Genomic DNA, 15,209 nt, shown 5'->3' on the forward strand with positions numbered 1-15,209 from the left:
GAAAGGTTAGAGAACTGAGAGAGAACTAGAGGTTCTGTAGAGAACTAATCCTGCAGAGATGTGGCATACTGTCTCTGAAACACTGCAGTCTCTCTTCTCACAGGGTCTGGATCAGGAATTACTGCCTATCAGCAAATTAACACCCTACAAGACTATTGCTCAAAAAGAACAATAATAAATGGGGGGTAATCACGAGGGCAGTGATGGTGACTCCAAATCTCATCACTCAGACAGCAGGAAATGACATACAAAGGCCCTTCTCCTGCCTGTTTTGCTAGACTGTTATATGATACTTGTCTTGGTGACTTTCATAAGACTTTAAAATGACAGAATCTACCATTAATGCCAATGACATTACATTAATTAGTTTTTTATTAGCTTGCCATTATTACACATTTTAGTCAAACCTGTGGTGACCAGCATTCAGTCAAACAACACAAACAAGACCAAGTGTTTGCATACTTGTATAGGCAAGCAGAAAGCAAACATTCACACCCTCGGTTCCCTGAAAGGTGAACAGAGGTTTGTAAACATTATCCTGTCTTCCTAAGTTAGCATACAAAATAACTCCATTAGAAATCACATTCCTACTGGTTTTGACGCTGTATCGTATAACATCCCGGCAGAGTTGCAGGAGTTTCTGGTGACATTCTCCAGTGTCTCTCATTTCCAGGTCAAGAATCTGTTTAAGAGTTTCAGGGGCTTGCCATTCACAGACCTAGTGATGGGGAGGGGGCAGACACCATCAGTGAACAGGTTTGTCAGGAGGAAGAGGTTATAAAGGTACAAGGTAAGAACCACATTCAGAACTGCTTTCACAAAACTTCCCTTTGCAGGGTAATATATATTATATATCGTAAACTGGTCTCATGGGATGTTGGTTTTATTGCGTCTCAGGCATTGCTCAACCATAAAAATGAGAGTGGAGAATGCTAGAAGGCAGAACAGAAAGAGGCCTGCAGCTCAAGTTCTATCCTTTAGCTAAGGATTTGTAATCACAGCATTTTCAGATGCTGTTCTGCCAAAGGGTGGGAGCAACCAGTACATGTCCAAAGGCAAGCACAGTTTATTTGCAGGTCCTCTTCCCATACAGCCCCTTAAGCACGGGTTCTACAAAACCCAGAACAATCTCATAATGTTGCCCTTTCACAGCGATACCAAATCCACTGTTCCTCCTTCTCCAACACCATTGCCCCTGAGGAGCAAACAAATAACTCACCTCCACCTCAAACAAGAAAAACACTACAGCCATTTGTGATCACATAGAAGATGACCACTGTACTCTCAGATAAAAAAAAAAACCCACCCTCATTACTTTCTGGCAGATATTTATGGTAACTATATTATTGAAAGCTTTTATAATATATTCTTTTTTCATTTCTAAGGCTGTCTTTTTATTTCAGAGCCAGGTATAGACTACAGGCAAAGAGGCTACTGAAAGTGCAATAAAATACAGCTTATAAAAAAAATTGATTTATTGTTCATTATCGCCATTACAAATTCCCAACAAGACTTTATTGCTTTACCTTTTCTGTTACATCATCAGCTTTCTGGATAACTTCTTCCATTATAATCTTACACGCCTCTTCCACAAACTTCTCTCCTGCTTTTGAGTCCATTATTGGACCATTTAGGATGACCCCATCCACCAAAACAGCATTCTTCTTCTGGAGCATCTCCTGTTTGCAAACACCAACTGTAAGGTGAAAAACTCATCATTAGAGCAAGGCCTGGATAACTAAATAATAAACAACAAAAAAAATTCTTTCATTGCTGAAGATTTAGTAAACTTAAATAAAAACTCACATGGGACTTTTACAAAATCCTATATTTTAGTGGAAGAATCTTTGCAGATAAAAGAAAAAAATTATGTGTTATTTCAAAACTAGACCATTATTCTGTAGGTAATAATAACCTAGTGTATTGTATCTACTGCCTCCTGTGGCATGCAAGAAACCTTCCAAACACAGAGGAAAATACAGTTCTGGCTTAGAATATGTTACAGCTGGATAAACAGAAATACAGTGAAAGGTAATGGGCATTTTTCTTAGCTGAAAATGTTTCCCTCCACATGCCATCCCTTCTGCTCCCCTTTTTTCATGAAATAATTTCCAGCTTCATTTCCTGTATCTTTGTGCTACTCCTTCTCACCAGCCAGTTCTCTTGCTCTGAGTCTTCTGCATTCTTTGCAAAGTGCTTCACTGACCCATACTCTATGAAAAAAAAAGCTTTTGAGATTGCTGTCAATATCACATACCTGTACTCCTTTCTGCCCTTATCCTATTAAGAGCCCTCAGTCACTAATTACAGTAATCTACTAGGCAGATTATCTTGTTCATTCGCTTCTCCAATGATGATCTCTTTCCTTTCCCTCCCCTCCCCTTTACCCACGTACTCTCTAGATGTGTTTCATATGCACATTGCTACTTCCTCCTTTACATTACTTCTGAAAGCACATCCAAGATACTTATAAGACACTGGCCAATAGTGACAACTACGTATCTATTTCATGTATTGATTTCATATGGCAAGATCAGGACTCCAGTTTTCATCAACATGAGGATGAAGATGAAAGTGAGACATTTAGAGATATCAAGGGAACAGACATTTGAAACAGTATAGCGCTGAAAGGAGAAGCGGTAACTACCACAGCCAAATTATCTGGGTTACAGACAGTATCTGTTCACTTAGAATAGCTAGTATCTGTTGCCTTAGAATAGCTAAGGTCTATAAAGCCAGGCAGCACTACCATGAAAAGTTGTCTTCATCTACAGTGAGGATGGTGGAAGGCTGTGATGTACAGAGAAAGCTCCGTGCCCAAAACAACTTTATCTTCTGCTTTACTTTTTGCTCCAGTTAGAAAGTACAGAAGACAGATGCCTTTTTCACAGGTCTAAATAAACAACACTTTTCCAGAAGACTGCTAGATACTGCAGTCTGACACATTCATCATTTTTATCACAATTACAGCTCCTCATGCACAGGAGGATATAGAAGAACAACAGCGCTACTTAGAAAAGTTCATCATTTCAAGGTCCATTGATTAAAAGAAACTCTGTCAATCCCATGACTTTTTGCTTTCTGAGAACTCAGAAAAGCTGTTCAGTTCACTTTGACTTATCAGGAGAGATATGACAAACAAGACAAAACTCTAACATGAGATGGGACCTCAGGCTTCCCACAGTGCTGCCAACAAAAATGAGACACATGCAGATGCATTTCTGAAATTACTTCTATTTTTAATCCAAATGGGCAATATACTAAATTTTGCTGAACAGAGTAGCCTTCAGCACATTGTTACAGGATAGACATAAATGTTCTTATGGGACAGATAGTGAACAAGTAGGTAAACAGTATTAAATCTTTAACAGGCAAAGAGGGAAAATCACAGACATCAAAAATGTCAATTCTCATCATGCTTTCCAGAACACCACAGCAGAGGCACTGTAAAGAAACTGCAGCTTTGAAAAAGTCTTAGAGGTTTCTCTCTGAAAACGCAAGCTAGTAGGTCAACTTTGCAAGACTTGAAACACCAAGTATTACCAAGGAATTTGAAGGCATGAGGTCTTTGGGCAGACAGAGCAGAGACCATTTGTGAACTGAGAGTTAGTTATTTGATGCATAAATAGCTACCTAAGTGCTATCCAGGTTTAACATAAACACTAGAAAAAATTTCAGCCTTAACATCACCTGGAGATGCTATCATCTTTATTTATGCCAAAGGTGTTTTGTTGCTATGAAACAACAACAAAAAAATAAGACAGGATCTAAAAAAAAATATACAGGAGACGTATATCTATCACAACGCCCAGATGTTGATACTTCCTTTGGCTATAAGAACAGTAGACAGTGGAGCAAGAGAACTCATTAACTCCTTTTTTTTTTTCTGCTCCCCCTCTCAGGTCTCTGGTAGAACCAGAGCAGTGCAAAAGGTTTATATTGGTAATGCCATCATCCCTGTTCCTGTCATTTTCGCACAGACGTAAAAGTACTTCCATGCCAGTGATCTTTTTCCAGGAATTCTGTGAAAAGCAAAAGCAGAACTTTACATTAGTACCGTGTCTCTAGGGGGTTGGGTGATAGGTCTGACATCTCCCTATTTGAAGCAAGTCTGCTCACCTCTACACAAAGTTTTACAGTCTCCCTAGGACACTTTGTGGATCCTGAGGAAGAAGATATGCTCTGAAAAATGGGTAGACTTTCAGGTAGACTATCATCCTAGTCCCCACATCTGTGTTGGTACTAAGGCACAGTCCATGGAAGAGAAAGGCAAAGCAGAGAGGTTAGAAGGAAGGGATGAAAGAGAGCCTTCATTTCAACAGAATTTTACCTGTGCAAAGCTGCAGCAAAGAGTTCATGACTTAGCCCATATTTTATTTCCTGGAATAATACTCCTTGTAATTATTTATCACTTTCTCAATAATTTTTCGGTTATCACTTATTTCAATCTGAACTTTCTGAGCTAAATTCTGCCCTGGAACATACTATAAGACCTTTACTTGAAATTAACAGAAAACTATTTCACAATTAGCATTTAAATCAACCCCCAAACACATGCATATTTTGAGGTACAGGTCTTCAGGTTTTGCAAAGCACTCCTGGATGTATACAGTATTCCCATATCATGATTTTTCTGCAAATGCCATGATACTTAATCTTCTACTTATAACTGTCTGACGTCTGGAGTTCTTACGAAATTTCCAAATTATTGTTTCCTCTTGGTTGCAGTAAAACCCTGAAGAAGAAAACTAAGTAGATGATGAATATCTGAAATTCCATAACATTTTTTCTTTTTATCACATTTTTTAAAAGAGTCAATGACCAATTTATTATGTTTTAGATAGGTGAACCCCCAAAAAGGTTCTAGGTTCACTTTTTATGTCACAGTATCCAAGTTAAATAGCAAGCTTTTAACATCAGCTCAGAGCTCAGCATCCAAGCTAAGAAACATACACTATTTTTATGAGGTGATAATACATGTTGCCTCTTTTAAAAAATCATTATCAAATGCTCAAAACATTATTTTCCAAGAATTTTAGGGCTTTTATATATCTGACTCAAACACTCCTGATTGCACTAAAGGAACACATTCTGCATGAAGCCCATTTCATAGAAACAGCATCTCATTACATATACCTCTCTTGTTTTCAGACATGATAGGGAAACAATCTAGAGATGGGGCTGCAACAAATATGTTCTTTTCTACTTGAGAATACAGAAACAGACTCCTAAGCAGACTCAGAAAACAGACTTCCAGAAAATATATCAAACACAATTTCAGCCAAATGGCTCCAGGCTTGAAACAGAACTAAAACTTTACCAAATGGAAGTGCTTTAAACCAGAGATTAAAGATTATTGTCTGTTCAAGATATCCTTCTGCAAAACAGAAGACTCAATCCTGCTTCAATTGAAGGCAATTGGGCATTCAGCCACTGGCTTCAGCAGCAGGAAAATCAAGCTCGTAATTCCCACATTTCATCCTGAAAGAAATATTCTATTACAGAAGCCTAAGAATATCCAACCAGCATTTCATTTTTACAATCAATACTATTTTCCCAGCAGAAAACATAAACTAATTGGAGTTGGAATAATGTACAGAAAAAATAAACACTTTTTCAGATGTTTCTGTATCTTTATGTAAGCACTACCAAGTATTTTAAAAGCTGCATCTGTGCTTCCATATTTGACTGCTAAATCCTTGCACTACAAAAAGAAACTGAAGCATTGTACTTGGCCCATTTTAACAACATATTGTAATAACATTTGGGAAAGTAGCATGAGATGACCAGAAAGATTTATTGCTCACAAGGAAAACGAGGAAACAGAGGGGGGTTGTTGTGAAAGAGCAGCTTATGCTTGGATGCCAGGGCCAAATCCTGTCAGTTTACACTGTATTAGCACCACTGACTATTCAAGGGAATGCAAAAAGCTGCCTTTGATCAAAGGCTTATTTCTGTTTTGTAACAAATGCAGTAATAATTGCAAGCATTAATCAGAAACTAATTTTAAATTTCACGTTCTGTATGATCTAGTCATGGATAATCTTTCAGAAGACTTCAGTATTTTCCTTCAGTGTGTCCAGCAAAAGAAAAGAATTAAATTCAGTGTCAAGGCTCCACACCACCATGTTTAATGAATTACTGTGGCACCATATCATGTATCAAAGCATTAAAACACAAACCTATGCACCTATGTCCCACACTATGTAGCAATTTCAGTCCCTTGGTATTTATAATCTTTAAAGACATATCTGTTTCTTTAATCACTGCTTTCTGTACATATGAATGAAGTAAAGCCACTTCAGCCTTAACACAAAAATACATTGCTTCTTAGTAAAGGAGATGCAGGTTTCTTATAATCCAACATATTAAATCACTTAGTGTCTTGGCAAAGCTATCCATACAAAAAAAAAAAAAAAGAAAAGAAAAACAAACAAAAAGAAGTAGGCATAGGTATGGTAGGGCTCTTGCAATTCCCCCTGAATTATATATTCCTGTTTTGCAGGTTTATGGACCAGGCCTGTGGACAGGGAACAAGTTGGGTGTTTCCCCTCAGAAGGGCTGCAAGAGTCCCCTCCCACAGGAATCCTATGACTGCGAAAAGGCAGATGTGACCTTTATAGATCAGGACCCAAGGAAAACAGAAGTGCTTCTGTATGGGCTCAGAAGCCCCTGAATAGACTCATTGAGAACACTGCTAACACTGAACAGCAACAGCACAACAAATGGGTCCTGTTCTCAATCCCACACCTGAATTTCCCATTCTGAAAGGAAAGGTTGGGAGGAGAGTGATATCTGGAGAGGAGACCCAGTAACAAATATCTGGCAGGGAACACAATGTCCACGCTAGGACAGAGGTCCTGCTTTCAGAAGTATTTCCAGAGTTCTGAGGGAGCACCCTTATTAGTTGAAAGCTCATGACTTTGTTGTGCCCATTTGCTGTGTGCCAAGCGCTTGCTATACACAACAGTCCTAGGCAGAATTTGTTAAAAAAAAAACCAAACCGAAAACAAAATAAAAAAACACCAAACCACAAAACCAAAAACAGCAGACAAAAGTTAAGAAAAAAGAATCAGAAACTTTTATGCAGCCAAACCTCAGGAATTGATGTTAATATTTCATAAAAACTTCACAATGCCCTAACCAAGCAACTGCAGGAATGATTCATACTGTAACATTTCCAATTAGAAAGAAAGGCTGTGGAGAATCAGAATACACCTTGATGCAAAACTGAGAAACAGCAAATGCCATCTATGAAATGGAAATCTCAACTCCCTGAACCCAAAGAGATTCTCTCAGCTCACATGTTTCAATTTTCAACACCTGCTAACCATGTAGGAAGCATACGAGAAACAAAATTGGTTTTAATTTAATTAGAAGTTGCACATGGATAATGAACATTTAATGAATGTTCCTTTTTTTCTGTGGGAAATTGACTGAATCCGCAATATCTAAAGGTACAGTGCATGGGATAGTAAAGTTAACTTCAGGAGACTGAGTTCAGACAGAAGTGATGAATATATGTGTGACCCACATAGAATATATGGAATCCCTCTGATTTTCCTGGTTCCCGCTGGAAAAAAAAAAAATGGAGACAAATAGGATTCTTTTTCCAAATTAAAGTTCTGCAGCTTGATTTAAAAGACTTCATGACAGCCTGTAATTTCATGCAAGAATTCTACTTTTAGTCATAATATAAAATAAATTTTTAGCTCCAGTCTTTCAAAATCAACTAAGAGAGTTGTAATTTACTAAAGCTGAGTTTTATGGTATTCAATGAAAGTTAAAATGTAGAAATAGACGAAAAGTACAAATTTCATTTTAGGAAGTTTTACCTCTACACTCAATTTACAGTCAAAACAACTCTTTCCCCTTGCTTTTTCTTAATATCATAAACACTTTCATATTTTCTGCTTCCTACAAAGGATTTTCAGTTGCTGTTCACTAACTCATGTCTGCAACATATCTCTGAGATACACCCTTATTTACTAACACAGGGAAGCTAGTGCATAGTAAATCAGGATGTAACTTTCCAGCCCACTAGGTCCTCTGAACTAGTTTCTATGCAGATATTCATAATTTATTAGTATATTAATTCAACGTAAAAGTAGTTCAAAGTAACCCAATGCACTTTCAAAATGGAGCAAGCTGCTTTGCACGGACTATAACATTGCTGATCAGATCAGCAGAGACCAGTCATGTAGATGAGAGACCCAAGCAGTGCTCTGGACACACCACTTCAGATTGTCCCTGCCATAGGTTTAACTATGTGATTTTGGGAATCCCCTCCTGAGCTGCAAGAGGCCAAGTTGCTGGGTGACACTGGTAAGTGCCAGCAGAAGACACTAACAGTCCTTTTCTAGAGCATCAGCCTGGATGAGACCTGGAAGAAGCACAGATCTGACCATACTATGCATGCTGAGAGTCACCAACAAAACCATATGATCCCTGTCACAGCAAGGCAACTGAAAGAGGCCCAAACAGAGCCACCATACCATCTGTAGTCTGACTACAACCATGTCTTCCATTTTTCCTCTAACAAAGGCAGAAGACGGAGAACTTATTTTGTTTGAGTTTTTGTTTGACCACGTTTGACCATGCCAAAACATGAATCAGTCATTTCACATTAGCATTGCAACCAAATACCAGGCACATACAGCAATTGTTGCTTTCTCTTTCCCCTTCAGGCTGGTACAACAGCTTTTAAACATGATATATTGGCCCAAAAGGGGACTCAATAATCCCTTAACAATAGAGTAGGTCTGCTTGAGAAAAATTAGCTTAAGCAGCTCAATGAGACACTGCAACCTTTCTTGGTGAAACCCTGACATTTGCCAATGCATAAGATCATATTTATGAGGCTTTTCAGTTACATAAGGGCAGAGACATCCAAGCTTTAGAGCCACAAACTCTTCCAGATTATCTAGGTTTGACCAACTACTTTGTAGAGTTATTGCTACTTTGCTGACAAAATGCCTTGGTGACTAAGACCCACTTTCCTCATCATATTCACGGTATGGAAGAACTTCTGGTCCAGTGACTTTTACTTTAAAAGACAATTCTATTTACTGACATTTGACAAGTTTTTCACTAAAGAAAAAAATATAGATCACATGCACTCAAGAAACAGTAATAGAGATGGATGACATACAAACATTTGAATTAGGTCAAAGAAATCTTTTATTACCCTTAGACTAGACCTGACAATAATGAACAGAAACGACCTCTAACATGCCACAAAGCAACAACTATTTGCCTTTTCAATTAATTATTCCCTCATTGCACATGTATAAGCCTCATTAATGGTAAAATAACTTATGTGCACGATGTGAGAATAAAAAAGGAGTCAAATGGCCCCAATTTAGCCATGTCCTGCTGAGTATCCTTGACTCATCAATGCTTTACAAACAACTACTTCCAACAACCTCTGCCATTTATGACGTGAGGCAAAGCAAAAGAGGCCATAAGAAATTTATCTTTTGATTTTTGCAAATCTTAAAGAGTTAATTTCTATAAACATCTGGGATGAACACAAAAAACTATCCCAAGTCTCTCCACAGGTTGGGTGGAAGTCAGAGAAATACAAAGATATGTACAAAGAAATACAATACACATGTACTTCAGTGTGTCCATTTTTTCTGTCTTGAATGTGTGATAAATGCTTATGCAAATATCGATGGTCTTTAAAGAAGCAGCCAGCTTAAAATAGTTAAGGGCTGGGAAATTAAGGCACATGAAATCTAAACTGTTTAATAGGCAATAATAGCTGAATCAGTATGCAACAAGATCTCTTATTGCATTAAAAAGTGACAACTCTTGTTGTATAAGTGACAGCTTAAAAGATGCCTTAATCAAGAAAGAAAAATTATTTATTGAACTTTTCAAATGTCAAATTAAGCTTCTTCACTAAATGTTCATTAACTGCCAAGAAAATTCTTATTAATTTTAAAGCACCATGAATGCACTCTCACGGAATGACCTTATTGATGCAAGCTTCATTTCTTTCAAACCTATGTTTCCCTCCCTCTGATGAAGTGATATTAGCAAAGATCCTAGGACCTCTTTTATCAGATTAGATTTTAAGACACAGGAGAGATCCTATTCCTCTGCTCTGACCAAAATACTAACCTGAGTGTCACATTACCAGAGCCTTAAAGTCACACTAACTTCCAGTATGTTTCACCATGCTTCGCATTACAGAGGTTTGAGATGGCAACATAGCAACATCTTACACAAAATATTTGCTGACTCACCTCCCCAATCTGCTGGTGACATAAACCACATAACACCCTAAACACACCATATACACTCTGAGCAGACAGCAATTCAGAAGTTAAAATCAGCATATTGCATAAATGCTGGCTGCTCCCTTTCCCCTGTGGTTTCCAGCTCTGACTCTGTTTGTTGTACTTGATGAGCTAGCAACTTGCCTGAGAATCTGCTTAATTCATTCAGCCCTTATTCCTCACAAGGGAACAGCTCACCTATTTTTTTTTCTCCAAATACAGAATTTGCCAGGCTTTCTCCATGCCAAAACAACCTTGGAAAACTACCCTGATGCCAAATTACTGAAGGATATGTGCAGTCAAGATCCCTTTCTGCAGCTAGGAGTAGGAATTTACAATTTGGCTCCCTCTCATTAATGGGATTTTGCCGTCTTTTGTGTTAGTGGAATCATAGCCTAAAAAAAATCCTCTTACTCACTCCTGCATAGTCATTAAGGCTTCCCTTGTGGACAGTGGTGATGTCTGAAAGAAATTAGGCTCAATTAGCAACCAGCAAGATCAAACTCGAGCACACATTTTCAGATACAGTAACAGTGTTAAAAAAAGAAAAGAAAAAAAAAAGAAACAAGGAAAACAACCCATTGTGTCTCCCCACAAGATTGCTGCCACTGTGCTCACCACAGCAGCCACTGTAAGTGTTAACTCCACGCACATACACATCTCCAATCCAACTGTGTCCACTTTGCCAGCTGCTCCGCTGCAAAGCAAACAACACAATGCTAGTGCTGCAACAGGCAGGTGCCTTCAGACTTTGTCTCCTAGGTGTTTTCCAATATAACCTTAAAAGCTAAGAGTCCATAAAATTGCTATTGAAAAAAGAACCTCACACATCAGCGCAGAAGGTCTGGTTTTAACAATGGATTCACATTTGCTTGGGGGGGTGGGGAGGGGGAACCTGATGGTAAACACGGCAAATCACCAAAAATAAAGGGAAGAGAAGATTGAGAGAGTAAAGGATTCCTCATGAGAGAGAAAGTACACAGAAATTAGAGATGCTACTCATGAATAAGGAAGAGAGACTGGAAAACCTTCAGCAACAAGGGTGGATATCATATTCTCTCCAGACACATTCTGCCTTACCAACACAAGCCAATGATTTTGGAACAAAATTAGACTTTGAGTAGCATACATTAGACAATATTTGAACAAGAATACTACTACCCAGCTAAACCACCAGGATCTCAGTCTCAAGTGACTACTGGCAGCATATCTTTGGTGTTATCCTGGCAGAGGATATAAATACAAGCTGCATCTGAAACAAATCACTTTTGGAGCTGCTGTCACAGCACTACTCCTGCTACTCACATAGTACAGCTGTCGTTACAGTACAGCCTTGGACTACTGTGCAGACTAGATCATATTATATCACATGTATCACCATATCACACTATAATTGTCATGTAACTTTACAATGCTCATTCAATTTATATCAAATAAAGCAAAAGGGAGTAATTGTTTTCAAAATATTAAGTTCCTGAAGTTTTCTTTCAAATATATTAGTTTATTTGGTGATTTGTCTGCCAATATAGTGCTAATAACTTGAATCACTTATGAGTGCAAGACACTCAACCTATGGGAGACAAGGGAGACAAGCTAGGAGGCTTCTCAATCTGAGGATAAAAACTTTTTTGCTGTTTCACTCATGTTTAGGGTAAAAACAAAAAAACAAAATAAAACAAAAAAAAAGAAACATACTAGATCTCAAGCCTTTTTTGACTGTTTTCATAAGAGATTCTCAATTTGAGACAAGTGGAGAAATTTTTATCAAGAATATTGATCTTGCAGGAGAGGAGGCAGCCATCTGCAAACACTTTTACTATTTTCTGACTTAGCAACCAGCTTCCACTCACAAGACCAAAGAATTCTTTGCCTCTTAACCTTGCAAATAATCGTTTGAATCCTAGGTGTACCACAATTTAATCTCTGCATTTGCTAACCTCCTCCAGCAGTCTCATTATTGTATTAGCCACAGGTCATCCACATTCTCAGCTTTCATAAACATATGGCCAACTTTTACTTTTCATCACTTAATGATGCAAAGCCTTCCTCTTAATGCAGGTAAAAAAGCTTGACAATACATTTATAAAACAGGATTAACTTCTCCCTTTCTGAGACCTTTTGTTCCAAAGCAAATCACTGTATTACCATGCCTATTTTATTCTGGTGCCGGAAAGAAAAAAAAAAAAAAAGAGTTAAAATAAAAGGTAACTCTCTTTAAAAATCATTTATTTCATTTATTTCAGAAAAAATACTGTTCTGCAATGATTTTATGATAACTGTTGCAAACCCTGTACCTTATTAAACCATTCTGGCTACGCTGCTGCTGCGCTGTAACAGACGCAGGTTACAGGTCGACACCCAGCAGGCAGCTGGACCTCCCGCATCTGAGCTGCGCGCCGACCCTGCCTCCCTCCACTGCCCAGAGGTCCCTCTCCTCGCCAAGCCCGGCGACACCCGTGGTGGGGAGGCTGCTGGAGCCCCCGCGGGCCGGGGAACGAGTTCAAAGCCCCAAGCAGGGCTGAGAGCGCGGTTCTCCCCTCCTCCCGGCCCGCTCCAGCCCCTCCGCCCGGCCCGGAAGGCGGCTGAAGCGGGGAGAGAAGAGCGAGAAGGCGGCTGTGCCCCGCCGGCGTTTACCCTCCATCTCGCCGTCGAGGTGGGACCGGAGAAGGAGGGGAGGCACCTCCCCGGCGTGGCTCCCGCGCCGAGAGAAACCGATCCCGCAGCTTTCGCCCCGCACTCCCGCAGCCGCCCCGCTGCTCCTCCGGGCCGCCTATTAATACCCTCGTGGCCGCTGGCCCGCCGCCATCCGCCTGCCCCGGCGGGGGCGGGCGACGGGGCACAGCCGGAGCGGTGCCGCCCGCAGGGAGCCTGGCTGCCCCCGAGGGTCAGGGAGGGCTGCGCTAAAGGCGGGGATGGTGGATGGTTTCATGCCCGGGGGTGGCCTTTCTTCCGAACTCGGGGGGTCGTGGCTGTCGCTGCTTGTGACAGTTTGTTTTGGTGCCTCTGAAACCTGACCCTGTGCCTCAAAACTCTCCCCGGGGCTGCGTGGCGCTCCCGGCGGCAGGCTGTCGGCAGCCGGGCTGGTCCAGCGCAGCCCAGCCCGATGCCATCAGCCTGGCCGCCCGCCGAGGGCAGTTTTCACAGAATCAGAGAATGTTCTGAGTTGGAAGGGACCGACAAGGGTCATCGAGTCCAACTCCTGGCTCTGCACAGGACCATCCCCGAAAGTCACACCATGTGTCTGAGAGTATAGTCCTAATGCTTCTTGAACTCTGACAGGTTTGGTGCTGTGACCACTTCCCTGGGGAGCCTGTTCCAGTGCCCAAACACCCTCGGGGTGGAGAACCTTTTTCTAATATCCAACCTAAACCTGCCCTGACACAACTTCAGGTCCTGTCACTGGTCACCAGAGAGAAGAGATCAGTCTCTGCCTCTCCACATCCCCTCACAAGGAAGTTGTAGACTGCATTTAGCACCCCCCACACACACACACACAGCCTACTCTTCTCCAAGTTGAATAGGGCTCTCGATGAGTTGTCGCTGACATCCCTGTTCCAGTTCATTCCAGGACACCAGTTCTATTCAATGGAACACAGGCCTTTTTAATTCTCATCCCTTTTTTTTCTTCTAATTACTACTTCTGATTTTCTCCTAATTACTACCTCTTAAAAAAGTAAGCAAGCATTCTTTTGGACAAAAGGCATTAGTCTGTTTTCACAAAAAGGTCTGAAAGTGTCCAAAAATTAAGTACCAATGCCCCCAAAAGTTTATCTTCCCTTAAAATTCAGGCCTGATTGAAATTTGACAAAGATTTTCAAAAGTCAGTTAAATATTTGCACATGAATTAAACATTTATTCACATGTAGTATCCTAATTTTCCTTGTTTGTGGGGAAACAAGCATAGCTCTTTTTTAACTTAACAACAGACTCTACTTAGTCATTAAAAACTTCTGCGATTGGAGAAGGTAATTTTGTAGCCCAGTAGATATCCTACACTGCAAGAGATAAGTATTTGAGCCTCATTGTGATAGATAAAAGTGGTGGATGTCACTAAATTAAAAAGTTCGTAGTTGCCTGGGAACAAGCTGATTGTATTCATCATGGGGAAATGAAAGACAGCCTCAGTCAAAACTATGCATTTCTGCTGCTTCAAGAGAGCTAATTTCCCCAAACTGAGAAAAACAGTAAAGGGAACCGACAAGGCAAAACATATTTAGTGTGAACATCAAAAGAGGAGCTCTCTTAAAGCTTCTATTAAATGGCCAAAAAACTGTGACTTTGCAATCACAGAAGGCAGTAACTTTACCATAAAAACTCAAATGTGGCTGTTAGAAAGAAAATGGAAAACAAAGAGAAATTATATAAATTACAGTTACTATAAATTACAAGTTACAATAACAGAAATTGATAAGTTAATAGGCAAGCAAGAAATCCAGAGTTTAAGAGCCAAAGATAAATAGGACATTAAAAGTGTGTTAGGAATAAAAGGAAACTCAAGGATGGTACTGGCCCATTACTAAATGTGGTATTTTGTTGGTGTGGAAAATGTAAATATGTTCAGTAAGCACTTTTGTGCTACAAAAGGAACAAGTTGATGGATCTCAAGGGGATTATGAAGAACTGCTCCAGCCTGCTAGTAATTAAGATAGGAATCATGACCACTCGTCTATAGGAAAACTTAGATAACTTTTACTCCCAGGCCCAGAATAGATATGTGGGCTCTTTCACCTGTCTTAGTAAACTTTGGAATACTTGTGAAATTCCAAAGGTGTGCTAATCTTACACCAGTAGTCAAAAAGGGGCAAGTGAAATGAGAGAAAAATATGGGCCAACATAAGCACCCTAAATAATAATAGGAGTAAAATTTAATTTTAAAATATTTCAAAGAAATTAATAGAAATAATTCCAGTCTTTTTTAGGAAG

The 15,209-nt window shown here is 39.7% G+C and overlaps 1 protein-coding gene across 2 annotated transcripts in view; it reads right to left on the reverse strand.

Annotated features, from left to right (window-relative positions):
- GADL1 (glutamate decarboxylase like 1) overlaps positions 1–13,047 on the reverse strand; it is an 81,847-nt gene extending 68,800 nt beyond the window's left edge. For both annotated transcript variants that reach the window (XM_027639308.1, XM_027639309.1), the window contains exons 1-3: positions 12,921–13,047; positions 1,527–1,696; positions 592–718 (exon numbers count right to left, since the gene is read on the reverse strand). In XM_027639308.1, coding sequence (XP_027495109.1) covers positions 592–718; positions 1,527–1,696; positions 12,921–12,927 — 304 coding nt within the window. In that variant the 5' untranslated portion in view covers positions 12,928–13,047. The remainder of the gene's footprint in view (positions 1–591; positions 719–1,526; positions 1,697–12,920) is intronic.
- Between the last annotated feature and the right edge of the window lie 2,162 nt (positions 13,048–15,209).

This window comes from Corapipo altera, unplaced genomic scaffold (assembly GCF_003945725.1).
Source record: "Corapipo altera isolate COAL_440 unplaced genomic scaffold, ASM394572v1 44, whole genome shotgun sequence".
Lineage (NCBI taxonomy): Eukaryota > Metazoa > Chordata > Aves > Passeriformes > Pipridae > Corapipo > Corapipo altera.